Source organism: Osmerus eperlanus, chromosome 3 (genome assembly GCF_963692335.1).
Source record: "Osmerus eperlanus chromosome 3, fOsmEpe2.1, whole genome shotgun sequence".
In the NCBI taxonomy this organism is placed as follows: domain Eukaryota; kingdom Metazoa; phylum Chordata; class Actinopteri; order Osmeriformes; family Osmeridae; genus Osmerus; species Osmerus eperlanus.
In genome coordinates, this window is record NC_085020.1 from 7,300,008 (window position 1) to 7,317,529 (window position 17,522).

At 44.8% G+C, this 17,522-nt stretch overlaps 2 protein-coding genes across 2 annotated transcripts in view; both read left to right on the top strand.

Moving 5' to 3' along the window:
- The window catches only part of itgb5 (integrin, beta 5), a 30,808-nt gene extending 23,546 nt beyond the window's left edge, over positions 1-7,262 (top strand). Inside the window, exons 11-15 of the mRNA XM_062456933.1 lie at positions 2,294-2,516; positions 3,145-3,245; positions 4,526-4,645; positions 4,773-4,939; positions 5,668-7,262. Of these exons, the coding sequence (XP_062312917.1) occupies positions 2,294-2,516; positions 3,145-3,245; positions 4,526-4,645; positions 4,773-4,939; positions 5,668-5,763 (707 nt within the window). The 3' untranslated portion in view covers positions 5,764-7,262. The remainder of the gene's footprint in view (positions 1-2,293; positions 2,517-3,144; positions 3,246-4,525; positions 4,646-4,772; positions 4,940-5,667) is intronic.
- Positions 7,263-12,653: 5,391 nt separating this feature from the next.
- tnfaip6 (tumor necrosis factor, alpha-induced protein 6) lies at positions 12,654-17,342 on the top strand. Its single transcript, XM_062455841.1, has 6 exons — positions 12,654-12,860; positions 13,967-14,104; positions 15,110-15,271; positions 16,339-16,567; positions 16,729-16,769; positions 17,094-17,342. The coding sequence occupies exons 1-6, from the start codon at positions 12,674-12,676 to the stop codon at positions 17,213-17,215; spliced, it is 879 nt and encodes a 292-aa protein (XP_062311825.1). The 5' UTR covers positions 12,654-12,673; the 3' UTR covers positions 17,216-17,342.
- Positions 17,343-17,522: the final 180 nt, after the last annotated feature.

Here is a 17,522-nt window from a genome sequence, read left to right on the forward strand (position 1 = left end):
TGCTTGTTATGTACACACAAATACACACACTGACTAGCATGGGTATTCAAGAAGCAGCTGAAGTAGCAACAGGTCATTACTTGTTTAGGCACTAAATCAGCCCTCTCAGACTAGCCCTGTCAGAGAGATTCTCTCTATTGACTGTGTATTTTCTATCAGAGTTATTGCTCCTTTCCCATGAGGTTGTGTGTCTTCTGTGTCTCTGAGTCAGGACAAGAGGGGTCAGGACTGGGTAGGAGGCTGCAGTCGTGGCTGTGCTAGTGACAGGGCTGTCGACAGCCCCCGCAGTCATTCTGGGTTTGGGTGTGCCGTTCTGACCGTCCGTAGGGATTAATGTGACCAGTCTCAACTTTTCCACCTCTTAAAAACGGATTCGACAGTATTTATTTCCTGTACACTGCACATTTGTATTACATTTTATTATGGATTTGAAAGAATTGAGGTCAGTGTTTCTTTGCTACGCGCAAAACATAACTTGATTTTGAATTCTCCAGTAATAGACAGAACTTTGAAAAAAGCTTCCATTCTCTTTTTAGAGAAACAACTTTAACTAAGTGAAATAACTTTTCTCTGTACTTCTACAGAGGTTCTTCTGTAATGGATTTTTCTGGCTGATTGTCCTTTGTCCATATTTTGAAAAAGAACATCCACTCACAGACAGATAGCAGTGATTACATTAGTAAGCATCCGCCATTCCCCTGCCAGCCTGCATCCATCTTCACCATGAACCAGGAAGCACTGGAATTCATTATCTAGAGTAAACCAATCAGAAATAGTGGAGGTCTGTCCCATAGACACACCGCCATACCACAGCTGTTGTAGAACTATGGGATTGGCATTGGTAGAACCCTTGATGTCATTCCCTTTAAGGTCATTATAAAGAAGATGAACGTAGGTTCTCCTAAAAGTACCTTATCCCCAAAGAATCCTTCTGACTGAGGCCGACACCTGGATTACATTAAAGCTGCTAGATTAGACCAGACCAGGGTTCTCTCTTCTCTCAAACGTTCTCATGCGAGACGCAGTTTCTATTCCCTCAGTAACTTTGCTGGAAGAAGATGTGCTTCTTCTGTTCTACCCTGGACAGCCCTGCTACCTCAGTTCCTGGGATTGGCCTGTCCAAAAAACCTAGCTACATTACTTTTAACCTGTGTATGTCATTGACCTCTATCATACTGTGACTGAGCTGTCCCTAAATATATGGGCACCTTTCTAAGTCACCCTCTAGCTTCCAGCTGTGGTGTGGCTCAGCTCATGCAGCCGGCCTGGTTGTCCTCTGGTGTTACTGACTGGTCTGGGTCTCTGGGCCTTGGCCTTAGCCTGAGCGTCTGGGCCTGGGTCGAGGCCTGGGTCTGGGCCTCTTGGCCTGGGTCAGGGCCTGGGTCAGAGCCTGGGTCTGGGCCTCTGGGCCTGGGTCAGGGCCTGGGTCCGGACCTCTGTGCCTGGGTCAGGGCCTGAGTCTGGGCCTCTGGGCCTGGGCCTCTGGGCCTGGGTCAGGGCCTGGGTTTGGGCCACTGGGAAGTGTACAAGTTGTAAAACTGGCCTTCAAAAGCTCCTCTGAATGGTGGCTGTACATTTCTCAAACTGATGTAGGATGTTATGTCAAACACAAGTGGTAGTACAAGGCCTCGCCACCTATCTTCCCTCTCAGTGTATGTTCAACAACATTTGAAAGTGAATGAATGTCTTCATTGTGGGGTCTTCAACAACTGGCGTGTGTCGAACTTCCAGCTGTCCCAGCCTTCGTCAAGGCCTCCCCTTGTCTCAGAGCAGTGTTGCAGTGCTGGGAGATGTTTGCCAGTGGACCACTGAGACTAATCAGTGTTTGAATAAGGATTATCGACCCTGCTACTGTGACATCACAACCCCAGGCACTGCTGGCCTTGGGTGGCTTCGGACGTCCTATTACTTAATAATAAATTCATTGTTTTTAAAGCATTCATAATTCGTTAATTGATTCACAGACATCGAATACATGTGATTTGCAAACAGTGCTTGACTTTTTTTTTTTTTTTACCTGTTCTGTACATTGTATGTATAAAAAATATTGTGTACTTAGGGTATGTTGGCAAACATCATCATCTCTCCAGCTGGCAGGCCTCAGAATGTTGAATTGTTGACTACTGAAAGACAGAAACATGCTTTCATTTAAAGATGAAGCTGCATTTGTCTTTTAGAATATAGTCAAAGCAGATTGTAAAGGATGTATGCGTTGTGTTTCGGGTAATGCTTTGCTCAGTTTCCTCTACTCAACCTCTACTCTCCCTCTCCTCCTCCTCTTTTCTCCCTCCAGGTCACGGGGAGTGCCACTGCGGGGAGTGTAAGTGTCATGCGGGCTACATCGGGGACAACTGCAACTGCTCCACAGAGATCTCCTCCTGCATGTCAGAAGACGGGCAGACCTGCAGTGGCCGTGGCCACTGTGTGTGCGGACGTTGCCAGTGCACAGAGCCCGGAGCCTTTGGAGACACCTGCGAGAAATGCCCCACCTGCCCCGATGCCTGTGGCACCAAGAGGTACTGGCCACAGGGGCCTAATACCACCAGACCTGGCTTCCACACCTTTGCCGTACTGTCGGAAGTATTCACTAGAACTGTGCGCTTCAACTGTGCAATCAAATGCAAAGCATCTACATCCATCCATTACACTTAATGTGTGGACTTCAGACTTGGAGCTTGAGTGTAGAGATGTAGCAGTGTGGGATGGAGTAGCTATGCCCCATAGAGTCATTAGCTTGGCCTGAACTCGGCCTCCATAACAGAGGTCACATTTCAGTCAAGGTCAAAGGTAGAAAACCTCCACTAACTCCATCTCTGGGAGACAAGGACATCAGGAAGGTAGTTAAGTGAACTCCCATTCCGGTGGTGACCTGACGGAATGAGGATGCTTTTCCACTTCTCTCATCAGCTGTGTCAGTGTGTCAGGACTGTGGACTGGTCGAGGTCAGTGTGCTGTCATTAGTAAGCCCTTAAACCCCCTACTCACACACGGCTCCTTAACCGAGGTAAAAGGGGGCCCTTCGAGACTTGAACTCTGACATGATCTGATAGCAGGTCACCATGGTTTTGCTGGGAACACATTGAATGTTTTGAGTTATGGCGACCGTGTCTAATCGCCCTGTGGATGTGCCTCCTTCTCCTCCAGGGAGTGTATCGAGTGTCGCCTCTTCAGCACTGGACGACTCGCCGACAACCAGACCTGCCAGCGTCTGTGTAAGGACAAGATCATCACAGTAGAAACTCTCAGTGAGTACCACACTGCTCCTTACGCACACACACACAGACACACAGCAAGCCATGTTATATCTGTACCCTCTCCACTCCCTGTTGATTAGTCCTCTCTGTAAAGCCTCACCATAGTATAATATCCTATACTGCTGTATGTTGAAAGTTACATACTCCAAACTCCTCAGATCCCTCTGCGCATACACACACACACTCGTACAGATGGCACACACAGCACTTGTCTGTAATTACTGATGATGGTATACTCTCAGGAAGAGTGGGAGGCCATGTTGATGTTATTATCTGGCGAGTGTCAGTCTGGGCATCCCATTGCCAACTGGACATCTTCACTCCCCAAGATAGCATGCGATAGCAACCAAACCCCATCATTATGTTCAAAGAACGCAACCTATTAAAATATGAAAAAGCTCGACGGACCGCACCTCCTCACTAACACGAGCATGACAAAAAACCACAGACACACACACACACTCTCTCACACACACACATTTGTCCCTGACCTACTCATCTAAACAAACGTGTCTTTATCTGCTTCCATAAGGCATTGCTGTAGCTCCACATGTTTAAATATATTCAAGTCATGGTTAATACGGGGAGAATACTGAGCCACTCCCAGGGTTTACAGCCCCTCTTCTGAATGTTTTATTCGCCCCAACCTGGAGGGAGAGCTGTGTCTAGGAATGTACATATTAATAAGTCAATGTTGTGTTTTGAAGGCATTGTGATGCTGGCTGGTATGCACAGAGTAGAGAAGGCCTGTGGGTTCTGAGGCTTGTTAAACTATTTAAAGGCCTCCTCCGTGTCGCCCCAGCAAGACCCTGTCTGTCTGTCTGTCCACCATCAGAGCCCTTTCATAGAATTCTCGGCTATTCCAGCCATCTGACTTTGCTTAACGAACTCCACATGTACATTCCGGAAACGTCAGGCGTGGGGGCCTGTGGGAGGGGGTTCGGAGTGCTCAGGACTGGAGTTGCTCTCACTTCCTAGTCTCCCTAAAGCTGTTGAAGAATTTGAATGAATATTACAAACAAACGGGAGAAGCGACGCCGTCCTTGTCCTGTTCTTGCTGTGGAATGTGACCGTTCCCATCCAAGAGTGCTTTCACAACCGAGCCACACATCTTCGACGTTATGCAAAGTGCTGCGTGTTTGTGTGTGGTGCTGGCAGCCCTCTTGCTTTCCCTGTCTTTCCTCTGGCCTCCCTCCATCCTTTGAAGCTGACGTGACGGCAGCTGTTTTAGCAATAGAGACTCATTGTCTCTCGCTCTCTTCTGCTTCCAGAAACGGAGGACCCCAACGCGGTCCTCTGCTTGTACAAGACCGAGAACGAATGCGTCATGAAGTTCACTTACTCGGAACACGCCAACGGACAATCTGTCCTCACAGCTCTGGAAGAACCAGGTGAGTGGACACACACGCTCGCAGCATGGGAGGTCATCCCTATACATCTCACAGGGCCATGAGAATCAACCTGAACAGGAGAGAATGCGCAGTAACAGAGAGGTGGTCTCGTGCTCTGTCCTCTCAGAATGTGCCGCCGCGCCCGACGCCATGACGGTGCTGCTGGCTGTGGTTGGCAGCATCCTGCTGGTTGGCATCGTGCTGCTGGCCGTCTGGAAACTGGTCATCACCTTCCACGACCGGCGCGAGTTTGCCCGCTTCCAGAGCGCGCGCTCCCGTGCACGATACGAGATGGTGAGTTGTTTCCTTCTCTGCCTGACCGATCTGTTGGACACGGGGTTGTTAGGAGGTCAAATGTCTCGCAGTGGACTTGATTGAGCATTGGCCGATACAAAGACATCCTGTGATTTAAGTCCTAAAAACCCAAACGGCACAAGCTAGGTCAAGCCCACCTTTTTATGTTTTTCAAATGCAACAACCGTGAGGCTAACCTACTACTGCTGCTAATCAGTGGTCATATGTCGTCAGTTGAGATGCTGTTACTCGCCATCTAGGTCAATGTCGTCCGCCATTTTTTATGTCATGTTGTGGAATGTTGGCTAGAGGTTATAAAAATCACATTGTGGTGTACTTCTAATGTTCAATTGGAGCATTTCCCACATTCTCACTGGCCCAGTAAAATTAACCCATATGTTGTGGAGTGTGTAAAAGACACCCGTAGGTCTCATAGTGCAGCGGTGGTGTAAGATACAATCTGTATGACTGAATAACTACTGTACGATCACTGTGCATGATCTAACTAGATGCATCCGCTGACATGTCATTTGCTGATTGAAACCATCAGCTCACTTTGGGCCTCCTAGAATTGTCAGTTGGAGAATAATTTGGCTCACAGGGATTAACTTGAAACTTGGACCTCCTTTATCATGTGCATTCTAATGAACCTCCTGACCTATTATCTCTCTTCCTGTTTTTGCTCTCGCTCTCTATCACTCCAAATCTCTGTCCCTCTCTCTCCCTAGGCCTCCAACCCACTGTACAAGCAGCCCATTTCCAGCTACCCTGTAGAGACTGACTTTAACATGTGCGGGAAGAACTACAATGGAGCAGTCCACTGATCCATCACCAAGGGGGGTGGTGGGGAGGGGCACGGCAGGACCGGTCCATTATAAAAAAATAAAAAAACACAAAGTGGGGTGGGAAGGGAAGGGAGGGGTATGAACTCAGTCCACTGAGGAAGATTGATAAACAGAAGTGAAATGGACTGGACTTTTTCTAAGAGGGAATGTGTGGCCTTCTTGAGGAAGTGCAGTGACTGTGGTGACGTGGTGAGATGAGATGTGACTTCAGCTCTGGCCCATGTGACACAAAGCTGTCAGAGCGGGGGGACCCAGCACAGCAGCTGCCAACCAAGGACTCCTGGAGCTCCTGTATGAAGGGCAGAGATGAAGATGTGCTCCGAGTTTGTGTACTTCGGTAACACATGGATGTTATAAGTGGAACAGAAATCTATGAAGCCCTATCTGTCACAGACTATTTGAGTGCATTTGCCAACTTTACATAAACTGTAACTCTTAAGCAAGCAGCAATATACCTTGTACAGACCAGGCAAGGCATTGACTTATATTTGTATGTATATTTTTTTAGACTGTCAACTGCCTTTCCTGCTGCCAACTATGCACCCTAGTTCCCTCCTAACTAGTGGATACCTTGAGTACAGACAGGAGGTGTTGATTTTGTAAAATTCAAGCACATATTTTTGACTGATGGGGTACTAACTTTAGGACAGCAGTAGACTTCTCACCCTTGTTTTGCACAGCAGGTAATAGGAGTCAGTTTCAAAGTCACTTAAATTAATCTGACTATATGCTTATGGTGTCTGTGTCATGGTCACATTGTCTTTGCACTCCCCTCTACACTCCTTTAACCCTGATTTCCAAATCAGCCATGCTTGGAGATCCAAAAGGCCTGGACAGGGGTCATCCATGTCCTGGTGTATTGATTCTCATATGACTAACATCTATGAAGTCATTTAATGTTTTCATAAATGGATAGAGCCTAGGCAAGGGATTGATCTGGAATCAAGCACGTGACTGCAATGATCTTAATGTGTCTTGTCTTCAGCCTTGTGGGGAGACGTGTACATCTTCCTCACGCTCTCCCACAGGAGATAGCTCCAGACCCTGGGGCCAGACCCTGGGGCCAGACCCTGGGGCCAGACCCTGGGGCCAGACCCTGGCTCCAGACCCTGGCTCCAGACCGTGGTGCCAGACCCTGGCTCCGGAGAGAACCGGGCTGTGGCAGGAGATTGGAGGGGCTCGTGCTCTGTGGCCTTTTGGGGATAGTCTTAAGAAGTGCGTGTGTATGTACTGTACGTGTGTTCACAAAATGTCCGTGCATGTTACGGTCTTTGTTGGTGGTGCCAACCATAAGAATCACTTCAAAACATTCAAACTGCCTTGGGCTTACTTGTGTATGTTGGGTAATGAATTGTCCCAGACAGTCTCCTTGTGCAGCTTAGAACCTTTCTCATGGATACGATATCCCGCAATACAGGACATACTGTAAGTATACAACAGATCAATAAATGACAGACTTAAATGGAAATATTTCTCTTGTTTTTTTTTCTTGATTTCTTGAATTAGACTTCTACAAATGCAGCTCAATGGTTATTTAAGAAGAGAGTGGGGGGTGAGGAATGAATGTGCACTGGTGTTTGCAGGGGGGAGGGAACTGACCCAATGTTGAGAGAGTAATGAATTGGCCATTTGTTTCTGCCCTCGTGTGTGCAAAACATGAATATGTTCTTTCATTGACACTGCACCAAGAATCACTCCACCCCTCAGACCCAGTGTCTGGTGGTCTGTCGACCCTGCTCACACACAGGGAGAGGGTGGGCTTGTTCCTTCTCTGATGCTTCACTTTACACCTCCCTGGATGATACCCACCCTGTTACACCTCTCTGAATGATGCCCACCCTGTTACACCTCCCTGGATGATACCCACCCTGTTACACCTCTCTGAATGATGCCCACCCTGTTATACCTCCCTGAATGATACCCACCCTGTTACACCTCCCTGGATGATGCCCACCCTGTTACACCTCCCTGGATGATGCCCACCCTGTTATACCTCCCTGGATGATGCCCACCCTGTTACACCTCCCTGGATGATGCCCACCCTGTTACACCTCCCTGGATGATGCCCACCCTGTTACACCTCCCTGGATGATGCCCACCATGTTACACCTCCCTGTGTATCCCTGCACCACTACTTCAGATGTAGTCTCCCACCACAGTAGTCAAACTTGTGCTCAGCAAAGGACATGATCAAATCAATAAAAACAGCAAAACACAAGCCCACTGTTTATACATGTGTTTTCTATTTTGTAAGAATGAACATGCATATCCCCCTCCCTGCAAAAGGCATGAGACACTGAGTTCCTACAGGGGAGACTGATGCAGAGATAGGGAACGTCTGTTATTTCAGCCTGCAGTGAGGTCATAAATCTCTCCCCCCCTCCCTCATGGTGTTTTGGTGGGGGCCTCTTCCCCTGGCGAGCCTGCAGAGAGGGAAGCTGCCAGCCCACTTACACAGATGTGAGGTCATCGGCTCAGGGCGGAGCCCAGCTTTCAGCTGAGGCAAAAGTAGGTTAGCGTGTTCAAAGTATGTTAGACGAGTATAGTGCTCACAGAGCATTGTCAAAATGGAGTGTGGGTTTTGGGACTGTCATGACCTATAGAAAAGAGCGAGCTGGCCTGATATCCCTCTCCTCCAGCCCAGACAATCTGTCATTTTTTAACGTTCCCTGTACTTAGCAAAACCCCAGCAACTATGTTGGAAGCTGACCAGGCAAGCACTGTGATCAACTAGGCTGGGCTGAGCAGAAGTGAAGCCTCAGGGTTTTGTTGTTATTGATTAGGCCCAACAGTGCGATTTCCTCCCAGGGATCAATAAAGTACTACTTTCTCTCTACGGTCAACTCAGTCATCAGCGTGAAGTCAAACCCTTATTAACAGAATCAATTCTTCAATTAGCCATCACAGTGGGACTGACAGGCCCTGGAGAGGGATGCAGACTCAGGCTGAGGGAGATTTGGCAGGCTGGGATGGAGAAGTACCATAGGAAACTCAAAGATACTCCTCAGAATGGTGTTGGAACAGAACCGCAAACTTCTGATTGTGACAGTGCAAGTGTTAGGGCTGACAAAGTGCACTTTGGAAAGTGTGTGGTGTGTGCACGTGTGTTGACAGGCAGCTGTAAAAGTGCTTTCGTTCTGAACCTTTTAATCTTTCATGGCACTGCTGTGACAAACTCTGTTATGCTGGTCAACTCCCATCATTGTGAAGTCCTCAGCGTGTTTCAATTCCTTCTTTAAAACGTAACTTTCTCCTTTTTTGGGGGCTGCACTGACTCTTCCTCTTTTTTCCACTTATCCTGACACATACTATATACCCCCTGAAAACGAGAGTGCACTGAGATATGCTTTTAAGAGCTGCAAAGATGCATGTAATTTACCAGCTGGAGGCATCCACTTTCAATTGTAATCTCAAACTGCTCTCTCTCAGAGGGGAAATTCAGTAACTGACAATCATTGACAAAGTTGGAATTAGAGGAATGTGACAAGTCCTGCGTTTGTGAGTCACTAGTATTTTATTCCTTCAAGGGAAATTCCATGAACAAAACCTTCAGTCATCTCATCTCTCATGTCTTAACGTTGTGCTCTCTTTTTCTCTCTCTTTCTCAGCCTAACTCACTTATCTAGCTCCAGTGCATCTATTGTTGTCCAAACAGCTTAAAGCACCCATGTCAGTCAATGGCCTGACATATTGTGGCAGCGCCTGACCCCACAGGATGTCAGTGCTTCCATAAAAACATAATGAGAAGCAAACTTCTGTGGCCTACTTTCCCAATTAACTTTTGACAACAATATTGCAACATTTCTTTTTCACTGCTCTAGCTCAGGCAGTGGGGGGATGAGACGGAGGGATACGAAATGAAGCAACTCTGGGGGGTTTTGTGTGAGGATTAGTATTTCTTTGTGATGTAAATTCTTTGTGTAAAATACGGCCTAGTTCCCATGTCCAGCTCCAAAGACAATCCAGAGGGCATGCTGAAGGTTTGGTTTGGTTTTCACACAGGACTGTGTGTCATCAGCTTGCCCATTGCCAGGCTTCTCTCTTGGCATCCACATGCCTCCATATGTGCGACACTAAAGAACTGCTGTAGCAACGTGTGTCCTCCATGCCAACAGAGAACTGTGTTCTGTTCAGCAGAGCGTGTCATGCAGGTTCACTTTCACAAAAGCTCTGTGGGCCATGACATCCTCATTAGCCCACCAAAATGTGACGGGGATCTAAATTGGGTATAATTCTGTCCTTCCTGATGCTTGCATTGTCCCGTTTGGCTGCATCATTCAGATATAAGTATGAGCCTGTATTGTTTGTGTATGTCTGTTTGTTAAGCAGCTTTTAACACAGAATACAATTTTGATCAGGAGATATAAGCAAACTGTCCACTGTATCTGTTAAGAGGCAACTTTCAATGCAATGTTAAAAATGGCAGACTCGTTTTTGAATGAGGTTAGGCCTATATTACATTGCAAGATGGTCAAACAACATATGATGGGCAGTTATCCATCATATAGCACCCCCTGTTGGTCAGTAGACGGTATCTCATCTGTCAACCATTCAAGACCACAAATCCTTGTCTCACGACCTGCTCTTGTCTCATGTCGCCCTCTACTGATGGAAAAGTATGTGAGAGAATAATAGTGGCTTACAGATGACATAACACTAAATAAATCAATGGAAATTAAGTGCTTTGTGTCATCTTTAAATACTTTTGGCTTTCGTCGGTCGAAACAATAAAATTAGCCGACGTCCCGGATACTCCCTTTAACACCCTTACAGGAGGATGAGTCTCTTCTTTCAGCATGAGCTGAGAGGGGGTGGCAAACAAGAGGGGCCCTCCTCCAAGGTTAAGGGAGGGAATGGAAAGAAAGTGTGATTAGGCTCACTGTCTTGCTGCCATATGTGGCCTTGCCTAAGCGGTGTGTGTGTATGTCTGTGTGTTTATACACTGTATATGAGGGCGTGTGTGTGAATTCATGCGTGTGAGTATATGCTATGTGTGTGTTAGGGCTGAGCACCACCTCCAGATTGGCGCATGGCAGGATGTTAAGTCATGGAGTGATAGTCAGTGGGCAACTCAGTAAAAATAGTAAAAAACACGCCAGAACAAAGACGCCCTTATCCCTCTCCCCTGTGTGTTGAATGTGTAGTGAGTGAGCAATACACCACACATGCCTACACAGACTCTGGACAGTGACATGGACACAGCCCAGGAACGTGTTTGACATATGTGGGAGGATGTAATTACACTACAATATATTCAAAACAGCTGCCATTACTCAGGGAAATTCACTGCCTGTGTGGGCAGCTCATGTTGATCTGGAAAATACTTTTTTTTTCTATCAAAGGATTCAGACTTTATCAGTCTCAAACAGTAAGTGGTATATATTGCTCTTAGCTTCAAACACTGTTTGGTTCTGACTGTGATCAACACTGAGGCAGCTTTTCTAATTGATTGATTATGTCTTTTCTTTATTCACACAGAGAAATTGAGACATACTCGCAGTACCACAGATGTTACGGTGTGGTACAGAGTGGACCAAACGCAGCACAGATACAATTAGGTGATTTATTGGGTGTAGTCCTGAGTTGTGGTCTTGTTTGGTGAATCAGCGGGTCAGCAGGCAGGGACTGGGTTCACGGATGATGATCCTGGGCACAAAGAAAGCAGGGTTACAGAAGGGAAGTGAATCAAGCAATGCTTGAGGGTCAAAAGCGCATACTACCACAGTAGCTGTGACAACGATCTGACGAGGAGTGGTTGGAAAGCCGGGTTGAAGTATGCAGGATGATGAGATAATGGGCGGCAGGTGTGTAGGGTCTAGGCAGGATGATCCAGGAGAACCAACAGGGGGTGTAAAAGGGACAGGGACCAGGCCGTGGCCGTAACAACAGAAATGGACTATGTCAAAAGCATTGATTATACAGCTTTGTCATATTTATATTATTATAAATGATATCATATTTTATAATATATTAATATAATATTTCTTCTTCGTTCTAATATTAAGTCAAAACTCAACTAATTATAGTTCAACAGTTTCAACACTAGGAAATGAAATGAATAGCCATGACAAGAAAAGTCTAAATTACAATAAATGTTCATGAGCCAAAATGTCCATCTCTGGGTTCAACTGAGAGAGTTTCGGGAATTAAGAAGGTATAGCTCATTTCCTGTCTGTTCTGGAACCATTTCAGAACAATTTTCATCTGATCTGTACCCACCCTTATTACCTGAGGTCATACAAAAATATGCTCATTGAAGTGTGACCACAGGGATCACAGATATTGCGCAGGCTTGGCCATCAAAGTGACCTACATACTTACAGGTCACTTTTTTTCTGTCATACACCCGGTGTATTCAATCCATTTTTAACACCAGCAAAAAGTACTAGCACATTGGTTGAAACAGCTCCTTATTACTTTCAGAGGTGTTTACCATATGAAAACATCATCTAAAACACATGTTTGCCTTCATCAGATATTTACAAATATAAATACATATATTTAAATATAAATATTCTATAATACAAATATTTACTTATTCTTATACTCTTCACACTGAAGTTTCCATAGCCAATAGGATACATGACATTCCTTTAAATAATATTTGAGTTTGATCAACACAATAGGCTACTCTTTGATCGAACATACTGTAGAGATAGTGTCCAGGCTATATCAACTCATGGCTTTAACTTAACTATCAGACATGGCATCTGCCATGATTAGTGTGTGTTCATGTGGTGGACATGCTGGTACACATTCTCACTATTTCAAACACCAAATCAGGTCCCTAATGGTAATTTCCAGGGTTGAGGAAGCAACGTCGCTGACTTGACGCAGTTGAGAGAGCGCGGCGAAGGGCAGCAGCTAACTATTTAAGGCCAGTCGCCAAATGAGCAGTAAGCACAGCGCGCGGTGGCATCTAGCAAGAACGCAGAATTTAAGCTGGCCTGCGCACAGGGAACGACACAACGGAAGGATGCGCATCTTCGCTGTCGTCTGGATCACTGGTTTCCTCATGAAGGAGGCGCAAGCCTGGGGCTTCAGGAATGGGATATTTCATAACTCAATTTGGCTTGGTAAGGCTATGAGGTTTGGCGATTTGATCATGTTTTCTTAACTTACAGGTAGGCTACAATTATTTGAAGTTGTTGTGGAATTCTTGAATAAGTAGGGTGTATCAAAGAACACATTCAGTGGGGCTTGATTGTTAAAAGAGGAATTTAAACAAGTCATGAGCAAAAAGCTTTTTTGTAAAAAAGAAAATGGTCAAAGCATTCTTGGTGTGTTTGTGTGTGTATGTGAGAGCGAGAAAGAGAGGGAGAATGTGTGTGAGAGTGGGGTAGGGTACACACAGTAGGAGACACATTTATAGACCGAGCTCTGCTTGAGACTGTCGTGTAAACACTGGGAAATGACTTCATTTTGTCTGGAAGACATAAACCCACACACACATACAGGACAGCAATGAGTTAACTACTTCTGCAAACTCATTCTTTGTTGTTTTGTTTTGTCTTTGTTGAAATATCATCAATACGATTCGAATTGTCATGGACCTAGTTGAATGTAATTTACATTGGACATTGGCCTGATTACGTTCTATTTAGACTTAGTTGTTTGGTCACCGTTGTATCTGACAGTCCACATCCATTTGATGTTGCTTCTGACAGAATTAATGAGTCAGGCTTGCTCATCAGCACATCTGGCACATAAACTGCATGTTTACAGAACTGCATCACATGACTCTTTCCCCTTATATCATGTAGTATATCAGGGGGTAATTTGTAATGGACTCTTTAGTCCTGTTTTAGGGTCATGCATTCGTAATATCAAAACAGGACCAACCAAGAGCACTAGGGAAAAAAGCCGGGAGGCGGGGAGAACTAAGAACTGTACTAATAATCAACTCCTATGAGTGTTTTAATTCACTTTAGGTGAAGCTCTTCAGCCTGAATCCCAGTTTGTTGGTTTGTTCTTCTCAGCAAGTTCTTCTCTCAGTTCTCCTCTCTCTTCTTGTAAAACAGAATCCCTCTAACCTGTTTCCTGTCGCCTGGAGACGTCTATTTGTGGTTGAAGCAGAGGGACACTACACAGACACTGGGAGCATATCTCCTCTTTCTGCCTCGTTGATGCTGATAGCACTGTTGACGGACATTGTTTTTTCTGTTCTTTTTTTACTGGACAGAGCAAGCAGCTGGGGTCTACCACAGGGAATCACGCAAAGGGAGATATCAACTGACTTACATGGAGGCCAAGGCTGTGTGCAAGTATGAAGGAGGAAAATTGGCCACTTATGAGCAACTGGAAGCTGCACGCCAAATAGGTATGTAACACACTCAGACTCAACACACAGCCATACAAGCTGGCAAACAGACACACACACCTCTAGACAAACACACATACACACAGTCACACACACAGAAGTGCACAATTCTTCCAATAACTCAGATACAGGCTTTAAACATAAGTAAAATGTTTGAGTGTTTACCCTTTCATTGATGACATCACAAACAACACAGCCTATACTGGGCCACCATGTGGTCCAGCAATGGCAGGGAAGGGTGCTTGTCTACCTTGCTTCTTTCTCCCACGTCTGCGGGTTTGGTGATGGATTAGAAAGGAAAGGACTGCCACAGTATGAGTCATGTTTGGGGGAAAAGAAAACAGTTGCATCACGCTCATTTCAGTTGTAAACCAAATTGTTGACAAGGAAAGATGAAAGGTGAAATGCAACAAGAGACATGTGACTGCCAGATTGTTCTCCTTGGTATTGTTAACACTGAACAGTCTGGTTCACCAGTTTTGTGAAGACCTGTTAACACGTACCTTGCTAGGAAATGTTACTGTTTCCATGCAAGACAGATTGAAAACAGGCCTTGGTTCTGGCGCTGAGAACCCCACTCTTTGTCTCTGTGATAAAAGCTTTACCCCATGGCAGAGTTTCTAGGAGGTCTGCCTTTATCTGCTCTTCCTTTCCTGTCTGTGGTTCACTGATTGTTACTACAATCAGATGGGAGTCCATTATGTGGCTATATGTTGCTCCCTGCCCCCTGCCCCCAAAACCCACACCCACATTAAGAATCACTGAAGGGCACATTGGTCAGACGCCATGGATTTCCAAAATGTTTTATTTTGTATTTCTTTTTGAAGGGAAGTTAAGAACGTTTTTACATTTGCTCAGCTAATCCACATAAAGTGGAATAACAGAAAATATCAACGTAAAAGGTGCTAGGCAATTATATGGTTATCAATACATTTCAGTTGTGAGTGTCAGCGGGCCACTAAAGACCATGGCCATGCTTAACTCTTTCTCTCATTCCCTCATTAGGCTTTCACGTATGTGCCGCAGGATGGTTTGATAAAGGACGTGTTGGCTATCCCATTGTCAAAGCTGGCGTCAACTGTGGCTTTGGGAAAGTTGGTATCGTTGACTATGGCTACAGGCTGAACAAGAGTGAGAGGTGGGACGTGTATTGCTACAACCCAGACAGTGAGTAAAGAGCATGACAAATGATGTTAGAGTTTAGTCAATGCTGGGTGTGGATTTAATTGACCGTAAATGGACCATGAGTCTCCATTAGATATGAATGAGTGTATGTTGTACGGAGGGTGAGGTTAGGGCACCCGGCAGTCAGAATGGAGTTTGTGTGGTTCCATTATATTCATTTACTCCACCTTGTGCAGAAGCTTGTGGGCTGCAGTATCCAGCCATTAGAAAGATGACGGGAAGAAAATAACTAAGAAGCAGGCAGACCTATGAGAGAGAAAGAGTTCTATCAGTCTGAATACTGTAATTCCCCAGCTATGCAGACAGACCAAAGCCCAAATTCCTTTTAGTTGTCAGCGGGCCACTAAAGACCATGGCCAAGAGATACTAACATTAGGATTACATTTCAAGCTATACGCAAGATACAAGAATATTTACATTCCCTTCCCTGTCTGTATATTTGAAAATATTTTTGAGGTATGGTAAAGTTTCACGATTAGCTCTCAACTGATACTTCTTTGTCAGCAAGCAAGACAGAGTTGGAGCGAACTCACTACAAATTAATGGTTTTTATGATTAACATACTATACAGCAAGCTTTACAGCACATAAGGCAGTTTATTGGGTTCTCGTTTTCCCCCACACTAGCACACACTACTTACATTTTAAATGTTGTAAGTATAGGGATTGTTCATGGAAAAATTCCAGCAGTCCCCAATTAAATATGATGTTTCCCCAATACCAGTCTAGAGGACAGTACGTTTTTCATTACATTTTCTTTAGTCCACACATGTTGTTGATTTTCGTCCTTCAAAGGACAATAGATTCTCTTTTCCCTTTATAAATTGTATACTGTGTTCTCATGCAAGATAAAACAAAGTTTACAAAGAGGTGTACAAAGAGGTGTCCATTACATAGCAGTGGGCTAAGTTGATTCATACATTGTTAATTAAAACTTGACAGAAGAGACATATGGTTTTTAATATTCATATTACTAATAACTTTTTTATGGTCTCCCTTCCTGATCTCTTCCCACATTGCTCCCTCACCTCCACCCTCTCTGTCACACAGCAAAGGAGTGTGGTGGGGTTCTGACAGATCAACAGAAGATCATACAGTCCCCTGGTTACCCTAACGAATATCAGGATGAGCAGATTTGCTACTGGCACATTCGTGTGCGATACGGCCAGAGAATCCGCCTCCACTTCCTGGAGTTTGACATAGAGGATGACATGTCCTGCCTGGCTGACCACCTGGAGATCTTTGACAGCTATGATGACATCTTTGGCTTTGCCGGAAGGTGAGTGGCATAATTTAGTTTCTCCTGGTTGTGTCTTTGCCCTCTCAGTGGCCACCAGTATTCTACATAACATCAGTTATTTTAGTATCGATAGAGAGCATACTTAGCTATCATGTTGCTCTTGCCCTTTATAATCAACTAAACCTGTTCCTATTTTATAGGTTCTGTGGTGATTATTTACCAGATGACATAATTAGCACAGGTATGGCATCATCATGTTACTACTTTATGAATCCAGTTCACATGTACCACTGAAGTCCTTGTGTTTTTGCCGGGCAAAAAGAGAAATATTCTTTCATTTCCTGTCAAATGTAATTGTTCTGAAAAGCTGTTGATTGATTTAGCAGGAAGGCTTGCACTTATGCTGGGCTCATGTAATTATTGGGTGTATTGTAAACTATGTCAATATCTCAAGTTATATTCCACAAACTCTGGGATAAATTATTTCTGTACAATAGCTCAATAAGTTTCACCTGTTTCATGTATAAATAATCCTGTACCCTAAATCTTGTTTCTATGCCAACAGGAAACGTCATGACACTGAAGTTTCTCTCTGATGCATCTGTGACTGCAGGAGGCTTCCAGCTCCAGTACACAGCCTTTAACGCATCTATGCTTTCAGAGAACAACACTGATTATTACACTTGACCAATGACATATTGGAGTCAATGTACTGTATGTTGTTGTAGTCGTTAGCCATGTAATTAATGAGTATTTGAAGTTTGAAGAAATAGTTCTGTATTAAATCCATAACATTAAATACGCCATAATCATGTGCTTTGTGTGACTTTGTCTTTGATGTTAACCTGTTTGTCCTGGTTGCTGATGTGCTCTTGATATTCTCTTGGGAAATCTTTCATAGGCCACAGTTGTTCAAAAACAGGTAAACGTATCGTGTAGGCAATGGCATATGCTGCACAGTGCAATAGCCTACGTAAAAAAAAAATATCGATGA